The sequence below is a fragment of the Wolffia australiana genome, chromosome 15 (assembly GCF_029677425.1).
Source record: "Wolffia australiana isolate 7733 chromosome 15, ASM2967742v1".
Classification (NCBI taxonomy): Eukaryota; Viridiplantae; Streptophyta; class Magnoliopsida; order Alismatales; family Araceae; genus Wolffia; species Wolffia australiana.
Window position 1 is genome coordinate 11,953,875 of NC_135849.1, and position 25,926 is coordinate 11,979,800.

Genomic DNA, 25,926 nt, shown 5'->3' on the forward strand with positions numbered 1-25,926 from the left:
GAGGTAAAGGTAAATTTTAATTTTTTCGTTACTTTTCGTGCAATAAATGCATGTGGAGAATCGATCTCCGCCTGCATTTATTAAATATTCTACCTCGTACCGGAGTCGGGAAGCCGCTTGCATTAAATGCACGCGGCTACCGACACACACTTATTTTAAATTGTCTTTATTTGGCACGCGCAATCGATTCGTCGCATGCATTTAATGCACGCGGCAGTCAAAAGGTGCATGCACTAATGATTAAGGACATTGTTTTGTTTTTATTATTATTATTTTAAAAACAGGCTGACGGAGTAACGCGGAGCGTTTCTGGCCGTTGAAACATAGCATCAATTATCCAATGATTGCATGGTGCGGAGGTGGACAATGACGTGTCAGATCGCGATCCGAGAAGGGGGAAAATGAGAAAAAAATGCGGCAACCAATCAGAAAGCGCCATTTCCTAGCTTCTTGGAGGAGAGATAAATTAATCCAACGGCTAGGATTAATGCTCAATAAAATGATGATATCTTGAGATCTAGCGGTCCGATTGAGCTGAAATTTTGAGGGCATGTTTGTCTTTCCCCCCTCTATGATCCCTACGGTTGGATCTTTAAATAGAGGTCTGCAAAAAGGCAAAATTCACTTTTTGAAGCTCTCCCCAAGGATTTGACCAGGAAGGACACATGAGTTGCTTTGGAAGTTGACAGATCTTGATTCTTCATTCAAAGTTGTAAGTTTCTGATTTGTATTTTGAACTTCTTCTTGAGAGATTCTAAAAGGCCTCGGCATGGGTGAAATGTATATGCCCTAGAAGTTGTTTTGAATGAAATTAGCATTAGAATTTGAGTCTGATTCGAGATCTGATTTTTAATCTTTATTTTTAAATATATTTGGAACAATTCTACAATTTTAGATTTTTAAATAGTTGTCGGATTTCACCATTTCCCCAAATTCTTCACTTTATCCCTCTAGGTTAATTCATCTAGTTTCTCTCTCTAGATTTCAAAATTGATTGTTTGGAAATAATTCAACATATAAAAAACCTAAATATAAAATTTCATCCATCTTGAAGTCCAATTTCAAAACCCCTTTGTTGATTATGAAATTCCCAATTTTAATTCATAAAAATTGTCTTAAATTTTTTTAATAATTGGGAAATTAATAATTTGAATTATTCTGATATTTTAATTAAAATTATCCTATTTTGAGTGTTTTGATTGAAAATATTTTAAATCAAAATTAATTTTTTACTTAATTTTGATTAATTAAAAACATCATTGAGTATAATTAAGGTCTATTAATTGCAAAATGAATTCATTCTTGAATTAATTTATTAAAAATTGGATAAAATTCTTGCTTGCTGCCTCCTTGTGGTTCAACCTCTTTCTTGCTCTATACTCTGTATTTAGTAATTAAGGGTATTTATAAATTTTATTGTATAAGTCTAAACGCTCAAACAACGACGTATTTACACACATTTTTTGGCGTATCAATTATAGGTCGGATGAAGTAAGAAACTTACGTAGATGATTGAGTAGTCAAGACAGGATCATCCACCCTTGGTATAAGAGGAGATTGGCTCAAGGAAGATGATGCAGAAAAATCCCTGGCCAGGGTAGTGAGGATATTGGAGAAGACATTCTTCAATGATCCCCATAATGCATCAATACTAATCAAAGGACAGATTAGAGTTTGACGATAAACCATACCCTAAGTCATTCGAGAGACTCGCGCAGATGATGGATTATATATACACAGTACCCGGTGGCAGTAAAGGTTCCATGAGAGAGTTTAAACACTACTCAGTATCTTCTAGAGCACGGGGTGTAGCTTGGCACCCTACGTGCTGAAAACATAACCTATCAATTGGGTTAAATCGATCCTTAGTTATTAATCTATATGTTAATATAGTTAATTAATAAGGTTGGCCAATAATTATTGTCTGACCACTAAAGTTATTAAATAGAATTATACTTGGGCCTAGAGGGTCACAAGCATAAGGTCATAAGGGCATCGGTGGATAAATTTTACTTTGTAGAGTTTTTAAGAAAAACTTTTAGTAAAATATAGATAGGGAAGGCACACTCATTTCAAGCACTAGGCCAACCAGATTTGAGAGCCCCTTTCTCCACTCTTTTTGCCCCTCAACCAAGGGGAGTGTCTTCATGGTGAGAAGATCTTCAAGATTTTTAAGAAGATTTGAAGAAGATGAGGTGGAGATCCAAGATCCGAGTTATCGTGTGGATACTTCTAGAGGCCATACACATGAACGATTTCAGAACGATCTCGGAGCAGCAAAGCCAAGGGTGGAACAAGTTCCCCAAAAGGTACATTTGATGTTTTTTTTAAAAGATTGATTATGAATTGATCGACACGCTTCCACTTCCATGGAGACATGTTTTCCATAAATGAACCAAGGCACCAAACCCAACGGAAAATATCTAAAATAAATTAACGATATTTTTCAAACATTTTAATTCTCAATTGTTATTAAACCAGTTTGGGAAATTGTAACCTAGTCCAACAGGGAAGGTCACAATCTGATTGATAACACCTTAAATTCGGTCTTTATTTCATGCTATTAGCACAATTTTATGCATTTTAAGAGCTTAAAATGGGGTTGTTATCATCTATTTACATGAAAATACTGTTTTCAAGTGATTTCTGATTTTTCCCTAATTTTCTGTTAATTCTATGAATTTTAAGGGATTTATTTGAGCTTGAAATAATTATTTTTGAATAAAAATGGTACGTTTAATATTTAATTTTGAGATTTATCAATACGGGGATGAATCATTGAATTTTCTAGGATTTTCTAGGTTTTTTCTGAGATTTATTTGAAGAAAAAATGCATTTTTTCTAAGAAAATAAGATATATTTATAAGAAAAAAATTGAGTATTAAGTATATTTTTTAACTTTGAAGGGCTTTTTGTAAAATTTCGTTGCAATGATACCCTCAAAATAGCTCTCGGTCGTGGTTGCAGGCATAAAGATATTATTTAAAGTATTCTAGGGTTTTATTGCAATTATATAATATTTGTTTTTAAAGTTTTTTAGAAAAAAATCGGAGGCGAGAGAATGCGCTGAGGACATATACACGATTACCTGTGGGCGTCGTCAGGCGGAAATTCCGACTCTTAAGGAGGGCTTTATTGCAAAAGAGCTAGAGGGATTTTCAGGCGACTGACGTGGCCTCATCACTGCCGTCGGATTGGCATCCGACGGCGCTTGATGAGGGTCAGCGCCGGGAGGTAAGTTTACCGCCCGTGCGGTGTATACAAAGCGCACGCACGGGCGGTGATGTGGCGCGCCGCGAGTGGATGGCGCACTGAGCAAAGGCACCTTAGGTGCTTGGCGATATTTACGGGGCTGATTTCTCTCATTTTTTTCTTTCTTTTTTTATTTTTCGCTAGGGGGTACGTGACGCAACGAGAATCCACCCCCTTGAAGAAGTTGAAAGGTCGCTGCCAATGGGAGGACGATACCTCAGCGAGCGGTTAAAAGAAAAATATTATGAATAAATGATTTAAATCCAATGGCTAATATTGGTTTAAATTCATTTATTCATAACTTTTGATCCAAAAATCCGATTGAGATGATTTTTTTATGGATTTGCTCGTCTTGATCCCTCTTTCTATCTGTGTGGTTGGATCATTGAGATAAAGCCCACATTGATAGATAAAAATTAATTACTAACTAGGGTAAAATGGTAATTTTTACCATTTTACCTAGGTATAAAAGCCAAATTTCGAGAGGAGGTGTTCATTCTTGATGGTGCTCTATCACAGCTGCAAGACAGAGAGGAGATCTAGCTTGGATCAACCTATCTGGTACCTTTTACTTGTTTGTATTTGAACTTTTAGTGTATTTTGGATGATGTTTTAGTGAAATTTCTTCTTCATTCTTCTTCATCTTGGTCTGGACTTCTAAATCGCTAGGCTTGAGCGGAAGGTACAAGCCCTTACTGAGATTGAGAGGAGAGAATGAGAGATTCACCTAGATATTCCAAGCGCACATTAAAAAACTATAAAAAACTTCAATTTCTAGGAGAGTAAATTTCCCTTTGTATTATCTAATTGTGTAGTTATTTCTGAATTATAAGACCTACGAAACCAACCAACTCAAATCAAAATTTCCCCCTCAACCTCTCTAATTGACCCCTTGGACCCTTTTCTTTGGATCAAAGAAGCCAATTTAGAGCTCATTATTTCTTCTATTCATCCCATCTCTTCTACCCCCCTTTCTAAATTTCTCATCTAATTAGGGTGATTTGATCTTCATTGAAGATCAAATTAACTCTAATTAGGGTTGAATTACCAAGAAAACCATCAAATTGAATCCCTTACTAGCTTCCCTTGGACGACACTCGTACTTATCACTACACATCTTAACTAGAGTTTTTATAAATTTTATTGTATAAGCTAAAATTGACAACAACAGGGTTAAAAATTGCATAAAATTTACCCCTATTTTTGGCTTATCACTGATAAAAAATTGTCAGACCAGATTGTGTTGGATTATACCTTATATTTTATAATTTTCTACATAAAAATAAACCTATAGTAAAAATATACTGGATATATTTGTTATTTCCGCTCACTCCCTCCCTCTATTTCTATCTCCCTCACTCTCACTTCCTCTCCTACTTTAATTTTATCTTCCTCACTCTCACTAATGCTCTTTCCAATTGTGTACCCCCACACCCTACCTCTCTCTATATCTGACTCCCCCATTCCCACTCCCTCCCTAACTCCATTTCCTCGGCAGTCCATCCCTTTCACTAACTTTACCTCCATTCCTCTATCTTTCTCTCCCTCTCTCAAATTATTTTGCATCCTTAAATAACCTCTAATTCTATATACTTTTTTCTAACTTATGCAACATAACAAGCTTCAGACTGAGTGAGTTCAGCAAAGACATTATATTTCAGATGTTTCAATTGTAGTATCTAAATAGCCATTATACTCCATATGACAAAAACCGAGTTATATGTCTGTTCATGACAGGGAGGTTTTACATGGTAAAAAGATCACATCTGTTTTCAAAGTTTGTTTTCCATTTTGAACGCTATCTAGCACCAATGCCTTGTCTGGTGCAGTGGTACTTGTTGAAATGGGGACTTCATATTTACAAAATGGGCTTAATATATTATTTAATTATACAACATTCCTAGAATTGGAGATTCATGCCCAAAATTCATCGGGTTCATTGTGTTTAGTTCTTGAATGAAATTGTAGGTTTATCTCTTGATAAGTGCTCTTAATTTTCTTTCTACTATTCTGAGACTTTTCTATTTTGTCATTGACCATAACCAACATAGCTTACTGGCCCGGACGAAACCAATCTACCACATTGAGGCGGGACCTGTCTACAGGTAAGGTTTAGGTTTTTGCTGAAACCAATAGCCAGATTATCAATTCCCCAATTCTGTCTTAACAAAATCATTAATCGGTAAACTAATCGGTGGGGAATGTAGAAAATTCCTAAAAATCTAATCAAGACATAGTAAATCAAGGAAAAGTATTGAATTGTTTTTTGCAATCTAGTCCCTCTCTTTTTCAACAATAGCAGTATCATTCCTATATGATATTTGGAGGAAATCATGCTAATTTTTTACCCCTCGTTTCCATCACATTCGGAGGAGCGGCTGAAGACGAAGTGGCGAAGAAGAAGAGGATCATGGCAGATTTGCAGTGAAATTTTGACGGGTATTCGATCGCGTCTGTGGCAAGAACAGTGGGCATGATGGGTTCGGAGCAGGCCTCTGAACCCACTTCATCTTCGCCCATGTCGTCTTCATCATCGGCCTCGTCCGACCATGGGAAAGCCTCGCTGGGTTCGGCCGTCATACCGATTGTGAATCGGCTCCAGGATATCTTCGCCCAATTGGGTGACGTTTCCACGATCAAATTGCCTCAGGTTGCCGTTGTTGGGAGCCAGAGCAGCGGTAAATCGAGCGTGCTTGAGGCTCTTGTGGGTAGGGATTTTCTTCCCCGGGGGAATGATATATGTACTAGACGGCCTCTTGTTCTGCAACTTGTTCATGTTACTCCTGCTGATGGATCCAGAGGGGCAGAATGGGGAGAGTTTCTCCATCGCCCCGGGCAGCGGTTCGAGGATTTTTCCGAGATTCGAAGGGAGATTGAGGTTTCCCTAGCTTTTCTTCTTCATTTTGAGTGTATTTTTATTTGAGTCTGATGTTGGATTTTTTTGACTGATGCAATTGTTCTATTGGGATCTTTCTGGGTATGGACGCTTGTTTTTAAGTTATGTTGAAACTTTGAACCAATCATACGACGCATGATTCTTGAATTTGTTCGTTGTCCTCTCATTAAGTACGTATAATTCTAAATTCATGGCATTTGAGGAGAACTGATTAGGTTTGTTCACGCAGAACGAAACTGAAATCGGGGTTTCACATACTTTTCCCGTTGAACATTTTTGTTACTTCAGTCTAATACTGATTTTTTAAAATGATGCAAGTTTTCTATTGTGATTATGGCATGTATTTATATGTTTAATTTACCATTTCATCTAGCTGACATTGAAACTTAAAGCTATTCACATAACACAGTTTACATTATTTCTGAATTAATGCTTATATTCTGTTTCAGTCCAACATTAAATTTTTTGAATGTTACACTTGTTTCATGGTGATTTTTCTCTGTATTTATATGTTTTATTTTACACTTTCATCTTGTTGACGATGAAACTTTTGAAAAAACGTATAATTTACATTTTTTTGGATTCGATGCTTGAGGAGAAGTGATGACCTTTATTTTCTGATCCAGATTGAGACAGAAAGAGAATCCGGAACGAACCAAGGGATATCGGATAAACAGATTCGGCTCAAAATTTTCTCCCCAAGTGTCCTTGATATCACTCTTGTTGATTTACCCGGAATTACAAAGGTTCCAGTGGGTAATCAACCTAGCGACATCGAACTCAGAATAAGGACGATGATCATGTCCTACATCAGGCACGAGACTTGCATAATACTTGCAGTGTCACCAGCTAACTCCGACCTTGCAAACTCGGATGCCCTACAAATGGCTAGAATTGCAGATCCTAGCGGTAACTATTGCGTGTATTTTTTTAAATGAAAACTATTCCGTGAATTTTACTAATTCTAGTTATCCAGTTGAATATCTCTGATTTGGATCTGTCAACAGGTTCTAGAACAATTGGAGTGATAACAAAGGTTGGTTGACTGAATTTACGATGTCTTTCAGTCGCACTGGCTATGTTGAGTTTGATCGGTGTTTTCTTTCTTTGGTTTTCTGTCAGCTCGATATCATGGACAGGGGGACTGATGCCTGCAATTTCTTGCTGGGAAAAGTTGTTCCTCTTCGTCTGGGGTACATTGGGGTTGTCAATCGAAGTCAGCAGGTGCTTCTTTGCGTGGCTTGCTTTTGTTTTTAATTGTTCTTTATTTATTTTATTTTTTTGAACTATTTTAATGGTTCTTTATTGAATTCCATTTAATAATCCACAGAATTTAGCATCAACGATTTGTGTAGCTCTCAGTGATTGTCAATTGATAGTAAAAGATTATATTTCTGCTTTAAGTGATATTTACCTAGCAACCCAATTAATAAGGTTAATCTCCTTTTCTCTCTCCTATTTGTTAATCGACTCTCTTTCATCTACAATCATGCGGTTGACATCTTACATTCCGCCTGCAGTTTGATTCATTTATATTCATGATGTATTATACAGTGTATTCAATTTTCCTACAGTGTATTCAGTGTATTCATGCGTTTGATTCGATGTTACGAACCTAGTTGGTTCATATCGGGAGAAGACGGGAAGAGAGCAAGAAGGCACCGGGATGGTCGTCGGCGTGCCAGGATGGACTACGGCAAGTAGGGGCAGGCAGAGCAGACGTTGCCTACATGAGGGTCCGGCGGAATGGACGTCGCCGGAGGGGGCCAGACTCATTCTTGATGATACTTCTTGGCTGCCCTCCTCAAGGGAGGGCTGCTCTATTTAAAGGAATTACAGAAGTCCACTGACTAACATGTCCCTATTGGGCTAAAGGATTAAAAGGGCCTAGATACGTCGGGGTCGTATCAGTTTCTTTCATTTCATACACATGTCAGCTATTTCTTTTTTTTGAAGAAAATAGGGCAGACCACCTAAAACCGGTGGCCCACGTGATACTATTAAAAAAACAAAGGCATGTACACATCATTTACAGTTATGACCGCACATCCTGCTTTTATCCCCCTATCCCCCAAAAAGATATTAGCGCCTCAACATCAAATATGGCACTCTCGATTGAAGCCTTTCCTCCCTTGAACACAACTTCCTTTGGGTGCAACCATACCGCCCACAGTATTGCGAGAATTCTCCCCCACTCCATTCTGCTCCATTATCCACCTGTCGTGACTGATGCCCAAAAATCATCGTCTGAGGAGATATTCACCCCTGAAATCTGTTGCGAGGCCCATACTCCTTGAGCGAGGTGACATGTGAAGAAAAGGTGTGAGCAGTCTTCCTCGCCCCTAGCGCACAAGGGGCAGTCAACGGGCTCCGCTGGTGCCCACCTCCGCTGATAGACCCATGTGACGAGTTTCCGTCTCCTCAACAACCAGCCAAAAATTCTCACTTTAAGAGGAATCTTTAGTTTCAGCATTATGTGACATGCCTGCCTGACTTCTGGCTCATCCCTCGCCACCCCTTGAATCTTCAAGTATGTATCCTTCACTGAGAAAGGTGGCCCCCGCCATACCCATCCGTCTCGATTATTTGCTGATGGGCTGAGAGGTAGGAGGATCTCCTGCATTCCCAACAACTCCTCAAACCGAAGGTCTGATAATGTCTCAGAGAGTGTTGGGACCCATGCCCCGTCCCAACATTGGCTGACTGTGGCAGTTTGGTTCCTTGTTAGAGCAAATAGTCTGGGAAACTTCAACTTCAAGGGACCTTGTTTTGACCAGTTATCATGCCAGAACCGAAAGCCTTCCCCATCTCCCAGTTTGGGATCAAATAACTCACGGATGTGAGGGATGATTTGACGTAGGCTGCGCCAAAAAGGGGTCTCCCCCCTACTTCTCACCCGTCGACTTTCCCAATCCATATCACGGCCATATATGTCTCTTAGGACATTGAAAACAAGACCCTCCGCTGGTGTCATAACTTGTTCGACCCATTTAGCCACCAATGCCAAATTCATGGATTCCAAGTGGAGAACCCCCAGCCCTCCTTGTTTCAGAGGTCTACGGATCACATCCCACGCTACTAGGGGTATCCCCCTAAGATCCCCCTCTCCCCCACCTCCCCAAAAGAACCGCCACATTAATCCCTCTAGCCGCTTTGTCACAACTGCTGGTGCTCTATATACCGATAGGTAGAATATAGGGATCGCTGAGAGCACTGACCTCAAAAGTATCAGGCGACCCCCTCGTGATAACACCTTGTTCTGCCAGCCCTCCAACCTGCGCTCCACCTTGTCAATCACTGGCTGCAAGTTTGCAGCAAGGATGCGTCTCCCTGTCAGTGGAAGACCCAAGTATTTCATTGGTAGCAAACCTCAGGGTGTGCCTAGCGCATTGGATCTCCTCCTCCAATGACAGGCCGAATCCTTCAAAGGCTGACTTTTCTCTGTTGAGTCGTAGCCCTGAGAAATCAGCAAATAATTCTGACAGGGATGATATGATGTGAGCTTCTGTCGCAGCCCCTTCCATGAAGAATGTTGTGTCATCCGCATATTGGAGTAGTGGAATACCCCTGGGGTAGCTTGCCGTGTGAAAGCCGCGCAGTAGGCCATGTTAGCATGCCTTAAGGGTACATGTGGCCAAAGTGTCTACTGCAAGGACAAACAATAATGGGGCTAATGGGCAACCTTGTCTGACTCCTCTCTGTGGGCGGATCCATCCTCCTGCCCGGCCATTGACCAAGACTGAGAAAGAGTGGGACGTAACGCAACGTCGCACCCAGGCCACCCAGTCCTCGGGAAATCCTTGCTTTCACATGACAGACCAAAGAAATCTCCAATCGAGTGAATCATAGGCTTTTGCAAAATCCACCTTCCAAATAAAACCTTCGTCCCGTTTCTTTTCCAAGCTGAAATGATCTCCCCCGCCACCACCGCACTGTCTTGCAATTGTCTTCCCGGAGTGAAGGCCGATTGAAAGGGTATGATTAGGCCCCCAATCACCCCTCTCAACCGGTTAGCCAACACCTTGGCGATGATGAGATAGATAGAATGCAACAGAGCAATGGGTCAAAAGTCGCCCACATTCACCGCTCCCGAGCACTTGGGCAACAGAAATAAATGTGACCAATTCAGTCTTTCCACACCAAAGTTACCCATCCGGAACTCATTCAATGTATCCATCACGTCTGAACCTACAACATCCCAGAATTCGTTGAAGACAAAGACTGGGAGTCCATGAGGGCCCGGGGCTCCTTCTCCATTCAAACCTTGGATCGCATTTCGTACCTCTTCCGCGAAGAAAGGCTTCACTAGCTCAGCCTGTTGTGCTTGTGATAACCGAGATACGCTTCTACCTTCCCATCTGCACTGGTTGCGAGCCCCCCGCTTAGTGACTGTTCTGAAGTGATCTGCTAGTGCTTCTCCCACCCCTTGTGCCCCCACGACTTCACGGTTTCCTACTTTCACTCGTGGTATAAGATTCGACCTTCTCCTTCCATTCGTCACCATATGGAAGAACTGTGTGTTGGTGTCCCCCTCCTTCAGCCATAGTTGCCATGACTGTTGCCTCCAATCCATTTCTAGCTTCTTATCCTCTTCCTCCACTACCTCTCTGCATGTTTTTCTTTCCTTGAGTTCGGAGTCAACCAGGCATCTTGTGTCTTCGATGGAGTCCAGCTGTTGGACCTGTGAAAGGGCTTCATCTCTTCACTGGCGTCTTCCCTCTCGGATCTTTTTTTTCACCCCGATAAGGTGTTGTCTTAGACCTGCCAATTTGGTGGCCAGCCTCATCGTGGCTGTGCCCTGTGCTTATTGACTTGTCCACCATGTTATCACTTCTTCTTTGAATCCCTTCTCACGTAGCCACAAGCAATCCAAGTTAAAATAGGCGGATCTGTTCTGGCCAACATTAGCTATTAGAGGGTTGTTTTGACCAGTTACACATGTCAGCTATTAGAGGGTTATTCTCAAAACTTGCATTTGGTTGTACCATATATTGGTTTTTCCTTTCTCTATGTCCAAAATCTCTCCTAAATTTTGTTCAAGTTGACGGTTCCTTGTAATCTGCAAAGCCAACTTTGGCATTCCAACTTCTGAGTATGCATGGAGTTAAACTGTCAGTACATAACAATGAATTTATCTACATTATTAGTTGGGTTGCAATCTTAACAGTTCTTCTCCTTGGTTTGTTTCCGACTATTGTCATGACATTTTGTCTCCTACTTTTCTGAGCTATTAGTTATTAAAGGAATGATTGTTCCTTTAAAACCCTAATTTCTAGTTTTTTGGGTAAAAATGTTTTCCTCTTTTTGTTTCAATGACTTTTTTGGAGTTTCTTTTGTACAGGACATCATTGAAAACCGTAGTATTTCTGAAGCGCTGGCAAATGAGGAAAAGTTTTTCCGAAGTCGTCCAGTATGTATCTCTGTCACTTGAATTTATTGAATTGTAGGAACGACTGGCTTTTCAGATGATACGTTTTGAGAAATATCCTAGGTGTACCATGCTCTGGCTGATCGCTGTGGCATTCCCCAACTAGCAAAGAGATTGAATCAGGTATTTCTTGTAGTCATCCTTTTTTTCTAATATTTTGTAGCTGTAGAAGTTCCCCGCTTAATATCTTTTGCTATTTACTTTATCAAAATTTCATGAAGAAAACAATTACCCGTAATTTATAAACAATTACCCGTATTTTGTTTAACACCGTTTAAAAGGCTATCAATTCATGATTTTGATGTAAATTTTATTAATCTATGCCTTTTTCCCAGATCTTGGTGCAACACATAAGGTTGGTTCTGCCTGAACTTAAGAATCGGTTGAACGCTCAAATGATTGCAGTCACCAAGGAGTTGCGATCGTATGGAGAAACCATGGAATCCATTGTAAGTTTTCTTAAATCTCTTCCCCAGTTGTCTTTTTTGTTGGTTAGCACATTTATAATCATGGTGGTTTTAAACAGGATCCATAATAACTCATTTGCCTTAGATACACTCAGTTACAGATATTAATACATCTTTCCCTCATCCGGAGAAGGATGCAGAAAAGATGTGGTTTAAACTACAATTTTCTCCAAGGAGCTCCATTAGTGAGTATAAAGGAAAATTTTCCTTATAAACCGGATCCAAAGTATAAAATACTAGCAGATGTTAGATGCCCTCAGTTTTCGGATGAGATTTACAAATTTCTCCCTGAGAAGGATACCAATAAGTTTGGGGTTACTTATTTTCTCCATTGAACTTGATAAGAGAGTATAAAAAGGAAATTTCCGTTTCAATGGGATCTGAATATAAATCTGATGTGCCAAACGCAAATTACAGGAAAGTAAAACCAGAGTATCTAATGTGGTAGAAACCAATTTCCACTTTTAATGATCAAAAGATAAAGGATAATTTGCTGTCCTATAAGTGCACCCCCCTTGGGAAGAAGGAGAATGGGTGGGATCGAGGGGGAGAGAAGAGAAAGGCTGAGAAGGCGAGAAAGTTAGAGAGGAAGCCAGTGGAGTAGACAACGCCGAGGGAGGGGACCTTTGCTCCTCGCTTGCAGGAGTGATTGTCTGCGAGAGGGAACGGTAAGTTAGAGCTTAGGAAACGGGGGGATGCAAAGGCATTCACCTGGGAACCAAAACTGCCCTTCCTTTGGTATTGGAGAGCTTAAGAACTGCTGGGGCCTGGCCTGTCATGGGCCGGGCCGCTCGCTTTGTGTTTGGGCCGAAGGCGATGTTTGTATGTGCGCCTCCTTATCACATCATAATGAAAGTCACGTGTCAACTTGAAAAAATAGTCTCTCTGGTTACTCGTCCAAACTTCCTTCGAGAAGATAGAAGGAACTTTCTGCTAATGTAATGTCGATCACCTATTAACACAGATGTCCTTGTACAAGTGAGTCAAATGCAGCCTCCCACCTTGATAATGCTTTCCCTTGGCTGAAGATCTGAATTGCACAGGCTTCGTCTCCTTCCTTTCTCAATTGGCCTCACCTTCTTCTCTTTGCCATAACTTCTAAGAAGATGATGAATGCTGTCTTTCTCTCTCCTTCCCCTTTATATAGGCCCCTCACTACGGGACCATATTCCCACCTTGTTTAGGCATCACGGCCATGTGGGTCAACACAGCCTTCCCCCTGTTGGCTCTTTTCCTCGTTATTTCTGTTTATGCCAGCACATGTGGTATTCACATGCTGACCTGGCAATGCTCCTGAATTAGTTCTTTGTTGACCTATCTTTCTTCCTCTTCTCCTTCAAATATTTTTCCCATGGGATCGTTTTTTTTTTTGAATTAAAAGAGGGAAGACCACCCAGAACTCAGTGGTCAACCCAGAAATATTATTAACATATGTGATCGTGACATAGTACATGTCCTGCCCACCGGGTCCCTTTTCCCCGTTATGTCCCACCAAACCTGTAGGATATACATTTCCCTATATCATGTAGCAACGATTCCAGCGACCCAGCTTTCCCCTTGAATACCACGTCATTGCGGTGAAGCCACAATGTCCAAAGCACCGCAAGAACCTTTCCCCAGGTCGTCCGTTCGCTACCCGCCCTCCTCCTTAGGGACTTCTAGCACGCTTCATCTGAGATCATAATAACAATAATAACAATTATGGTTAGGTACTATCAGTTACGGGTGAGATTTACCTCTTTCCTACTACTGGAGAATTTAAGATGAAGGTTAAATTCCAATTTTCTCGATAGAGTTCAACAAAGAGAGTACAAAAAGGAAATAATGAGCTGGAGTTGTTTCATGCCCAATCTGTGAACTCTGAACAGTACTTGGTGGAAGCTCTGACCTCCATGGTGCGCCAATGATTCTGTTGGTCAGTGGTGAGCGAATCTTTTGGCATCAGATGGGTGAGTGAGAGAGAGAGAGCGGAAGAGAGAGTGAGCTCAGGAAATCAAATTTAAATCCCTGTTATCTATTGAATAGGATGAACATCCAGTTATAATGTTCATGTCAGGTTTGAATCTTAATATCTGACACCAGTTCTTTACAAGGTCAAAAAGTCGTTACTAAAGAGTATAACGGTAAATACATGCTGAGGATAAAACATAAAGACCCTGGAAAAGAACAAATACAGTTTGTGTCTGACTTCTAAAAGTTCGTGATTTTCAGTTTAGCTTTCTATATTCTTGATCTGGCACTTCCTCTTCTGCTGCCTTGCCCTTTCCAATCCTTGAATTCTTGAAACAAGGATAAACACAACTTTTCTCGATCTTTGAGACTGATCTTTGCCCTTGTTTACCCTTGTGGACGTGAGGAAACCAACTTCAAGTACACCTGTAACTGTACTGCCATGTTTAGCAGTTGAAGCAACCTCCTCATGGCCGCTTGAGACAGTGGCAAAAAGAGAAGATGGCTTGGTGTTTGAGAGGGAAGGTTAAGAGGTTGGAGAGAGACTAGATGAGTGTTCTTGGGATTTATTTTTTGAAAAAGAGGGGGAAGGTCACCCGGGTTTGGTGATCCTCCCTATATATTTAGTTAGTAGCCATATTGCCCAAAGCACAGAAACTTGCCATCCCAATCCCCCCCAACCCTGCCGTAGAGAGTCCCAGGAGGCCTCCTCTGAGGATACATCCACCCATTTCATAGACTGGCTGGCCCACACTGCCCGGGCCAACCGGCATTTGAAGAAAAGATGGGAGCACGGGTGTTCTTGAGATGAAGGGAGTCTTCTTGACTCTTACAAGATCATATGCATCTTGATAGTTCTGTTTATTTAATTAGTCTGTCTCTTGCTTCATGTTTCAATTCTTTTGAAAGATTTGGTGAAATTCTGCTTCTCTGGTTTCTGAATCTGTTGTCGGGACTGTTTTTGAAAGAATTTTAACAACTGTTATTCTCTATTTTTGTCTTGATGCCAGCCTGAATCTTAATTGTTTGCCTGAATCCTCCATACTTAATTTTTGCACTCACGTAATAAAAAAGATGAATACAATAATCAATGGGAAATGAATAATCGCTTGAACGATTTTATTTAAATATCCATATTCCTTTGCTTTTGTTTTTTTCAAAAACAAGTCCGTTTCTTCTGATGCGTTCGTTATCCTCCGTGAATTTCTTCTAAAATGACAATTGCATTTCTCTTCTTTTATAGGAGGAAAAGAGGATATTTCTTTTGAACGTATTGACCAAATATTGTGAAGGTATGCATAAAAGCCGTACCCGATTTGGAGATATATTTCATTCGGGGGATTGATCTGATTCCAACGATTCTTGATATATATTTTTATTCTCTTTCTTTTTCTGCCATCAGACTTCTCCGCAATGATTGACGGAAAATACTTGGATATGCCAACGACTGAGTTGTCAGGGGGGGCTCGATTTCTGTACATCTTCCAGTCAATATTTGTTAAGCATCTCGAGGTAACCTGATTCACGTTTGTATTATTATTTTCTGCATTTTATTTTATTTACCTGTGTGCATTAATCCACAGGAAATTGATCCTTGTGAAGATTTAACAGACGATGAAATTAGAATGGCCATTCAAAATGCCACCGGAACTAAAACCGCATTATTTGTTCCAGAGGTCAGGATTATAGTTCCTCTCCCTTTCTTTAACCTTTAAGAGGTCATAAAGACATTATGAAAAACATTAAGGGTAATAAATAAGTTTAAACTTAATTTGGAATGTTACTTAAGATCCAGGACTTTGATTTAGGTTCCCTTTGAGATTCTGGTGAGGAGACGAATTGCTCGGCTTTTGGACCCCAGCCTTCAGTGCTTACGTTTCATCTATGACGAACTAATTAAGGTGATACCACAAACATTATCTTGTTCGTTCAGTTTTTCGACATTGATGGTTTGATTTCGTAGACCTCATGATGGAATACACTGTAGATAAGCCATTCCTGCGCAGCGGATCTGCAGCGATTTCCTCTTCTTACCAGGCGGATCGAAGATGTGGTGGGCAAGTTCTTACGAGATGGTGTGAAGCCTGCTGAAAGGATGATAGCGAATCTTATTGGGATGGAGGTATTCTCCATGTGAATTCAAATAGAAATTTCTGTGTACTTTTCATAATCTTATGCAATTTCTTAGTACGGCATCTTTAATTGCATTTGATGACTGCCGTCAATACCTTTGGGCGTGAAGTTTGGGTTTTCTTTATTATATTGTTATTTATTGTTGTCTGATATATTTATTTTTTAAATTACCTCAGATGGATTATATTAATACATCCAATCCAAGTTTTATTGGGGGTAGCAAAGCTGTGGAAATTGCAATTCAGCAGCTGAAAACCCCTAATCTCTTGGGCCAGAGTCTTGCCAAGTCAAAAGTTAGTTTTCTTTTTTTAATTATTGCAAGTATTGGACAATTTTTTGAAGCAACACTGTTTTTTCCCAATTCAGGACGCTTTGGATGCTGATAAAATGACATCGTCAGGAGAAAAAGGCTCCAGAGGCCGTGGATTCCTTCCTAAATCTTTGGCCAATGGAGCCCCTCCTGAGCAGGTTAGTCTTGATGAATACTTATTAAAAAATAAATAGAGGTACGCAAAAAATAACATGAAATGCTTTATTTTGCAGGGCAGTAAACATATATCCATTAATGAAAAACCAACGGCATCAGGAGGTAATCCCCAATGCTTAGCAAATGAATTCTTGAAAAGGAAAACATGGGAATAAAGAAAAAAAATAACCTGTGCTTATACAGATCGTTAATTTAACAAATCTGATGACTGTAAAAAAGGAAAAGGCCCCAGTGTTTAGAACTATAAATATTTGACAAATCTGATGAGTTCTAAGAGAAAAAAATAAAAAGAACTATCAATATTTGACAAATACAATGAGTTTGAATACTGAAAATAACTCCGATGACTTGGAAGGAGAAAGGAAAAGAAACTGGGGCTTTGAAATATCAGTGCTTTAGAAATCCGGGGCCTTGAAAAAAATCCCAGTATTTTGGAGCTATAATTATTTGAAAAATCTGTTGACTTTGAGAAAACGCCTTTCTTGGGATCTTCAGGTCCTTCTGGTGGCTGGGGAATCTCGTCACTGTTTGGGAGCTCCAGAAATTCCTCTCGTGAGAATCTGCTCTCTCAGCAAACAATCATCCTAAAAGAGGTAATTCCCAACGACCCAATCCTTCATTTTTTTTATTTACTATCCCGCGGTTAACTTTCTTTCCCTCCCCATCCAGCCGCCATCCACCTTGCGGCCATCGGAAGAGAGGACGGAGAACGAAAGCATCGAGATTGCCGTCACCAGATTGCTGCTACGTTCGTATTATGACATCGTTCGTAAGAAGACCCAAGATTCTGTTCCCAAGGCCGTCATGCACTTCCTGGTCAGTTTCGACTAAACTTTATTTTCTTCACTAAAACAAAGAAAAATCTGATCACGTTTGACTTCTTGACCAAACATTTCATGATGAAAAAACTTGACTCTTTGACTCTTTTACCTTTTCTAGGTCAACCATTCGAAGAGGAACCTACTCAGCACATTCATTCAGAAGCTCTACAGGCATCATACACTCTGCTACCGAGTTTCTTTTATTTTATTCCTGTTTGAGATGGTCAACGGCGTTTTTTTCATTTCCTGAGAAACTTGATTGTCTTTTTCCTTTCGTTTTCTAATTTTCTCAGCGACAGTCAAGGTTGTTTTCTTTTTATTTTCTGAGAACGTCGACAGTGTGTTTTCTTTATTTTCTCTTGGAAAGTATATGGCGTTGTTTTCTTTTTCTATTTCATGAGAAAGTCATTACTGTTGTTTTCTTTTTTTCTTATTTTCTCTTTGGAAAGTCAACAACGTTATTTTCTTTTCAGTTTCGTGAGAAAGTCAAGGATATTTTCTTTGTTTCCACATATTTCGTTATTTTCTCCTTAGTTTCCCGAGAAATCGACAGTATTTCCTTTATTCTAACTTTTTTCGTACTTTCTATGAGAAAGTGAACGATGTTATTTTTCTTATATCCTGAGAAAACAATGTCTTTAGTATTTTTCCGTTTTATTTTCTTTTGTGAATAACCCGAGGATATTTTTATTTTTTTCTTCCTTGGAAAGTCCTGAATGTTGTTTTTGTGATGGTGTCCTCTCACTAGGGAGGATCTTCTAGAAGGTTTGCTGAGCGAGAGGGAAGAGGTGGCAGCGAGAAGGCGGCGCTGTCGCGAGCTATTCTCCGTTCTGCAACAAGCCGTTCACGTCTGCCCTCCCTCTTTTATCCTCATTCCACTTCTCTTCGGCGATTGGATGACGTCACCCGTTGACCTTCCTTACTGTGCAGACCTTGGATGCTCTCCCCGTTGACTTGGAGGACGCTTCTAGAAGCTCAAGACCAGGAGAGGAGGGGCTCTCAGATGCTGCCTCGTACCTCCACGAGCTCAAGATTTAAGCGGCCACCACTCCCATATTTTTAATATTATTTTTTCCATGTACAGAGTCAGCCTATAATTTTTTTGACTGATTTTGACTGGTTTCTAATAAGTCAACTGGAGTCAGTTGCTTGCAGACTGGAATTCTTGTCATTTTTTTCTTTGATGATAGTTTTAGGCATCCATCAACCACTATCTGTTCAGTCATCCATCCACATTTTGTCATTGTCACCATTCTGTCATCAGTCCCTTTCTGTCGCCTGTCTGGATGAAAAGAGGAACGGACCATCTTACCTCTCATCCTCCCCCTTTCTTGACCTTGCTCGCTCTTTCCCTCTCACTCTCTTCCTCTCAATCCTCTCTTTCACTCTCCTTAATTTTCCGTCATCAGTCATCCATCATCAGTATAGTGCAGGGACACGAATGGGACGATTTTTTCATCCCGGGACGAAAAAATTGTCCCGTCCAAAGATGCTGACAAGTTTCTGGACGAAAATTCGTCCCGAGGACCACCGGACGGGACGGTTTTTGTCCCATGGGACGAAAAAAACCGTCCGTCCGGAGGTCTCGGACATTGGACGGATGCATCTGGACAGAAAACCGCATGATTCACATCCGACGGTTGAGATGTAGCCACGTGGCCTCGCAATGACAATTTGCATCAAAGTCCCTGTTTTTTTACGTGCGTGCATATAGACACCGCTCAGAAATAATTGTAGATATGACCCTTTGCATTCTCTCTCCTCTGTAATTCCCTAAAAAACTTAGAAAAATCTATATTAATATTATTAAAAATATAAAATGGGTTTTTTTCGTCCGGGACGAGGGACGGAACGAAAATTCCTCCCAGGAGGACTGGACGGGACAAAAATTCGTCCCAGGAGGACTACACGGGACAATTTTCTAACCGTCGGACGAAAATTTGTCCCATCCTTCATCCCTGCACTGAATCTGGACGTCGGATGGGTTGAAATTTGCTCGTCCCGTCTACTGTTCGCCCAACCGGTATCCGTCCGTCATCCGGTATCGGACAACCGATATCCGATAACCGGGAAAAAGTAGGACGGTTTCGGATATCGGATATCAGACGATATCCGTCTTTGAGGGTTAGACAGATACCGGTACCAGATACCGTAGGTAAAGGGACGCGACGAATACCAGATATCGGATATCGGTTTTTGATATCCGGATATAGGAAACTGATATCTGCTTATTTTTTCTCATTGCACCGCGATCCCATATGGGAAAATTCTAAATTCTTTTGGAGTTTATATTTGCCTCAGCCATCGTATATGTAAATCTCATTGCGCGCACACACATGCTACGTATTGAATAAATTAGATATGTCCTTTTCACGTATTGTTGTCATATGTCGAAAATGCAACATATATGTGGGCCATAATTAATGTTTTCACGAAATTAATATAATGTAATTTTAAGAAAATAAAACTGCACAATATAATTAATACTTTTAATAGATAATAGAAATAGTTAGTAAGAGGAATAATAAATCTGACGGTTTAATAATAAGGGGAAAGTGTAAGATATTAGTGGAAAGGTTATCTTAGACTTACAATTAATGTTTTCACGAAATTAATATAATGTAATTTTAAGAAAATAAACTGCATAATATAATTAATACTTTTAATAGATAATAGAAATAGTTAGTAAGAGAATAATAAATCTGACGGTTCAATAATAAGGGGAGAGTGTAAAATATTTGTGGAAGGGTTATTTTAGACTTACAATTAATATCTAAACAAAATTAATATTAATATAATTTTAACAAAACAAAACTGCAAAATATAATTAATACTTTTAATAGATAATAGGAATAGATAGTAAGAGGAATAATAAATCTGACAGTTTAATAATAAGGGGAGACTCTAAGATATTAGTGGAAGGGTTATTTTAGACTTAATTTTAATATTTTAACAAAATTAATGTAATGTAATTTTAAGAAAATAAAAGTGCATAATATAATTAATACTTTTAATAGATAATAGTTAGTAAGAGGAATAATCAATCTGACGGTTTAATAGTAAGGGGAGAGTGCAGGATAATAGTGGAGGGGTTATTTGAGATTTATAATTAAGATATAGGAGGAAGGATACTAAGCTTATCATGATATTTAATGATAATGATTATTCATTTTGAGTGATATTAAGATTATATATAGGATAGGGTAGAGAAATATAGTAATGACGGGTATAAAGAATTGTTAATTTTGGGAAATTTAACAATTATTTCAGGAGAATTAAGTTCTAATTAAGTTTTTACAGAATTTTAATTAAGTTTTAATTAAGTTCTTCCCCACCTTTAGGTGCCTCAATAAGTTTATTTTACCAATATTTATAATAAGTAATGAAGTGCAGATTTGAATTAATTATTTTACTTGGACGGTTAAATGTGATTTATTGATTTTTGAAAGTTCAATAACTTTTTCAGAAAATGTTGGAAAAAAATTTAATAAATTCTCCCTCACTTTGTGGTGCTTTAACATTGATCCTGGAACCAATATTTATAATACTAAATAAAGTGCACATTTGATCTAAGTACGACACTTGTTTGATTTGGTGCGAATTTTTAATTTAGTGAAATTCAACAAATTTTCATGAGAATGTTTCAAAAAATCAATAAAAAATATAAAAGTATATACATGGAGAATTCTTAATTTTTAACAAAATTCACTAAATATATAGGACATCGGTGCAAAGTCTTAAACAAAGGAGGCTATGTCAAAAACATGCTCTTCCCCTAGGCATTAGACCATGGCTCTGTCAGAGGTTTGTACTTACTTGTTCGTCACCTACATAGCGGAAGTTAAGAAATAAAAAACAATGATTACATAAAAAACAGGAAACATGTAGTTCATGAACTTGATGTGTACCTCTAGCACATGCGACAACACCATCTTGCTCATCATCGCCATCCGAATCCAGCTTGACGTCAGTGTACCATCGTTTGTTGTCGGCACGGAGCCAACACTTCACAGTGATTAGTGCTTCGATGCTTATCGGCGACAAACGTGATCTCTTATATGTGACAATAGCGTTGCCCACTGAGAACATGCTCTCGGCAGGAGCGCTTGTCGCACATACGGACAATAGCTCCCTCGTAACGGCAGCAAGGGGAAACGCTTCGCCCCTGTGCTGGGCCACCAGGATAGTGGAGTGAACACTCCCTCATTAGGCACGACCTCCGTCAGGCATTGGTTGAACTCGTCCCAAGCCGACCTCGTTGCCGCACATGCCGGTTGGACTTTCCACATAATGCTCTCAAGCCAAGTGTCCAACTCTTTACCTCTTTTGGGTCCCTCTTCAGCGTCCCCTCTTGGTCGACGCGGCGGTGAGTCACATGGTAACAAGAACCGTACGTATGCGATGGTTGCCTCTCGAACGCCCGGACAGAGCGTTGACCCTTTGTGGAATGGATCCATCAATGCCACTACGAAGATTGCCTCATTCACCCACAAGATCTTGGAATACTGTGCAAGAACCCGTCCTCAGTTCGGATTGCAGGCTGCAACTCGCCTGCATGAAGCCGGAATCGCTAGTAATCGCCGGTCAGCCATACGGCGGTGAATTTGTTCTCGGGCCTTGTACACACTGCCCGTCACACTATGGGAGCTGGCCATGCCCGAAGTCGTTACCTTAACCGCAAGGGGGGGGGATGCCGAAGGCGGGGCTAGTGACTGGAGTGAAGTCATAACAAGGTAGCCGTACTAGAAGGTGCGGCTGGATCACCTCCTTTTCACGGAGAGATAATGCTTGTTGGGTCTTTTTTTTGGTTTGACATATGTGTATATCTTTCGGCCTTTGTATATTGAATATCTCACTCACACACTACACACTACACTATATTATATCTTTATATAGTATATAAAATATACCATCAATAAATTCTGAATTGTGGATACATCTGTATTCTTGACATACTGAAACGACTACCATTATGGGTATCAAACCAATACCGATTCATACAAGCTAAATCTTCTAATCGATAATTGGGCCAAAGAAACAATTTTAATTTCATTAATTTGTTTTTATTTGGATCTGTATTAAAATGCTTGTCCTTTTTCAAAAACTGTCCACAGTTCCTTATGTCGTTTTCATTGAAAAAGATTAGATTTCTATCTACGTCTACAACATTATATCAAATTAGTTGAAGTAGTGATTGATCGAAGATCAAAAGTATAGAAATTTTAGTTATTGAATTTAATTTACCCTAATAGATTTCTTTAAATAAAATACGATTTGATCTCATACATCTCTGTAAGATTTGTATATGTAGGAATTAATTCAATATTGTTCTCATGATCCCTCAAAAGCAAAGACAATAGATCAAATACAATAGCTAAAGTAACATTGAAACAATTCACTTTAGTTTATTGGTAAGGTTTTTGACAAACTTTCTGCTAGACTTGACTTAGGACTTCAACCCTTTAGTTTTAAATCTATATAATTTCTTGTTCCTGCATAAGTTCCTATACATCTATATGTAGATGTAATATATGGACATATATACCCGCGGTAGACTCATAATGGAAAATTGAGAATTTAGTGAGTTTTAAGCCCTTTTAACTCAGTGGTAGAGTAACGCCATGGTAAGGCGTAAGTCATCGGTTCAAATCCGATAGTTAATAAATGCAACAAATGTAAAACTACGTTAAGTGGACCCTTTTTTTTGACACGAATATGTATGATAATTCCATTTAATAAACTTATTCGTTTTTTTTTCTTATCTTCTTTCTAAAAGGAAACTAAAATACTGCTAACTTTTTATAAGTTCGCGACTCTAACTAATTCCAGGGGGATTGATAGTCAAAAAAGTTTCGGACGTTAGAGAGGTTACATCAATTAGGGCTGGGCCACACACGTGCTACAATGGCAATTACAATGGGAAGCAAGGCTGTAAGGCGGAGCGAATCCGGAAAGATTGCCTCAGTTCGGATTGTTCTCTGCAACTCGGGAACATGAAGTTGGAATCGCTAGTAATCGCGGATCAGCATGCCGCGGTGAATATGTACCCGGGTCGGGGACTCCTCAGTTAGAGTCTTGCAAACAAAGGTAGAACCCGCACATCAAGGTGCCTTTGTTAGTCATAGCCTTCTCGTCTTAGCACTGTAGACTTTCCGGAGTCCTTTTGAAAACCCTGAAAAAGCAGGATGGCCTTTGTCTTGATGGCAAGACTTCCAAAAGGGGCCAAGAAAAGTCAGTAACTAAGGTTCTATGATTATCTATGTGATTTCGTTTTCCTATTGTTTATTTTGGAGAAAAGTGACAGGAACTCGCAGCTTGTTGTAGTTCATTCAATAACGGGAGCAAACGAGGCGATCCTCGAGGCCTACGTGCCGAGGGCACCTGGTGTTAGGGGCTCAGAAAAGCAGGAACTTGCCAGGCTGCCACTAGACAGGCCGCTCTCCTACGGTTGAATGAGAGTTTTTGAGTTTTGTTTTGGAGTTCTGGAGTTTGCTGTCCAACGAGAAGCAGTCCGGAAAAGCAGCTCTCCCATCGGGAAGGCAGTCCAACCTGTTCCGAAGTTCTGGAGCTTTGGTGTTTCAAGTCCCAGCTGCGATGCGGATTCGAGGCCGCCTGGCCGATGGCACCACAAGCGAAACTATCCTCGAGGACTTAGTGGAATTCCCCCTTTTAGTGTTGGATCCACAAGGGCTTTTGAACAAGTTTGATAGGTCATTTTGGTACTAAAATCTCTGTAGTTTTTCCCCTCCTTTTAGTATTCAAGAGTAGGAAAAGTGGGTCTTGGTAATTTGCATTGCGCACTTAAGGGTAAGGGCCCAGAAAACCCCGGAGTTTTGGTGTTAAAACTATAGGTTTCGGTGCCTTTTAATAAGGAGGAGCAGGAGAAGTTTACTTCGAATGCGATTTTAGGATTTGTTCGTGTGAATTTACCTTATCAAATCCGTAGTGTTCCCCCCGAGGGGGATTTAGGGGGGTAACGCCTATTTAGAAGCAAGCCCTCTCAAAATCGAGTATGTTAAATTACAACATTAAGAGAATCCCCGAACGGAGAATTTTTGAATTTGTGTATTTGGTCGATGAACCCGTGTAGTTCATCTCCTTAAATTAAATGAGACCTTATGGGGCCCCCGAGCGATTCTAAAGAGATAAGTTAAAGGGGCCTCAAGTGTTTTAAGTCAAAGTGAAGAAGGGGCCCCCAAGATACTAGGTTTTGGAATCGGGTATTGGGAAATACCCTCCTCCTTTTTATTCGAATAGAAGCTTTAGCTTCTTCTTTAAGGGTAAAGGTACGTGAACGGGTCTGGAGCCCCTTTCACTTTAGGGTGATGGCCCGAGGTGGAACCGGAGGGTTCCACTAGAGGGGTTTAGCTCGAAAAGGAGTTAAGGGACGAGGGGCTCCGCTTTCTCTGCTTTTCCTCCATGGTTAACACTGGACCGCTTCGCTCGCTTAGCTCGCTTCGCTCCACTGCTTGATAGCTCCACTCGTGTTCGCTACGAGACCGTTCGTACTGTCGTACTTCACTCTTCTCTTGCTCCACTCGTTACGCTATAAAACTAGGAAATTCCAATTCTAAAGGAAGAAGACTTCCGAAATGATGAGATAGGAGAATCTGTTCCATCATGGAGTGATGAAAGCTGTCCTCCCGGGTCCTTTTACGCTAAAGTACCTTTTTTTGCATGAGCTTAGCGCGCGTATCCCAAAAGAGAAGCAAAGCTAAGCGTAATAGCAAGAAAAGAAAAGGTACAAAACCCTAAAAGTAAATATCATAACCGGAGAATCCCTTCCTAGACTCGGAAATTCCTAGTTTTATAAATGCAGCGTTCCTTTAACCACGTCTGGATTCTTCGATGGCGAGAGCGATCGTCTTACATGCTTGCGCCATGTTGGAACGATCTGTTTCATGCAATCGTCGTACGCATGTGAAGAAATTGCCATCTTCGATTTTCTGGACCACTTCCTCCATTTGTTCTTTGAGGCCGTCTATGAGGTATAGTACGTCACATATCGCCGGCGTCACTATCTTGCAAACATGGTCGGTGGATACGGCGAAATGACGAAGGATGCGACAAAACTCTTTCACTAACTCCCACTCATCCTTCGACATCTTTGTCACCATCCCCTTACGGCCAAAAGCCTTCGACACTTCATCAATTAGAGAGTAATAGAAGGTGGGAGAAGAGAGGGAGAGATGGAACTGTAGGTCAAAAATTTTCAAGGCGGGAGGGAGAATGAGAGAGAGAGAGAGATAGAATTAGATTGTAAGAGAAAATGGGAAAGGGAGAGGGAGAATTTTAGAGTAAGGAAGAATGAGAGAGAGAGAAGAGAGAATTATAGAGTAATGGAGAATGTGAGAGAAAGAAGAGAGGAGAGAGGGAGAATTAGAGAGCAATAGAGGGTCAGAGAGAAAAGAGGGAGAGGTGGAACTGTAAGTCAAAAAATTACAGAGCGTGAGGGAGAATGAGAGAGAGAGATAGAATTAGATTGTGAGAGA

General features: G+C 40.1%; 1 protein-coding gene across 1 annotated transcript; it reads left to right on the forward strand.

The window, feature by feature from the left end:
* Positions 1-5,598: 5,598 nt before the first annotated feature.
* On the forward strand, positions 5,599-18,588 carry LOC144712901 (dynamin-related protein 3A-like). Its single transcript, XM_078587289.1, has 20 exons — positions 5,599-6,130; positions 6,775-7,057; positions 7,156-7,184; positions 7,271-7,372; positions 11,490-11,558; positions 11,640-11,699; positions 11,912-12,025; positions 15,237-15,285; positions 15,396-15,505; positions 15,577-15,669; positions 15,802-15,894; positions 15,981-16,115; positions 16,303-16,419; positions 16,493-16,594; positions 16,670-16,715; positions 17,109-17,206; positions 17,283-17,429; positions 17,553-17,605; positions 18,183-18,282; positions 18,365-18,588. Exons 1-20 carry the CDS (start codon positions 5,726-5,728, stop codon positions 18,470-18,472), a joined length of 2,313 nt encoding a protein of 770 aa, XP_078443415.1. The 5' UTR covers positions 5,599-5,725; the 3' UTR covers positions 18,473-18,588.
* The last annotated feature ends 7,338 nt before the right edge of the window (positions 18,589-25,926 follow it).

What these genes read in the sequence shown, in the direction of transcription:
- LOC144712901 (XM_078587289.1), top strand. Translation starts at nt 5,726, where the DNA reads ATGATGGGTTCGGAGCAGGCCTCTGAACCCACTTCATCTTCGCCCATG. An exon ending in AAAACCAACGGCATCAGGAG is followed by an intron (nt 16,716 to 17,108) that starts GTAATCCCCAAT and finishes TGGGATCTTCAG; the next exon opens with GTCCTTCTGGTGGCTGGGGA. An exon ending in TTCTGCAACAAGCCGTTCAC is followed by an intron (nt 18,283 to 18,364) that starts GTCTGCCCTCCC and finishes CTTACTGTGCAG; the next exon opens with ACCTTGGATGCTCTCCCCGT.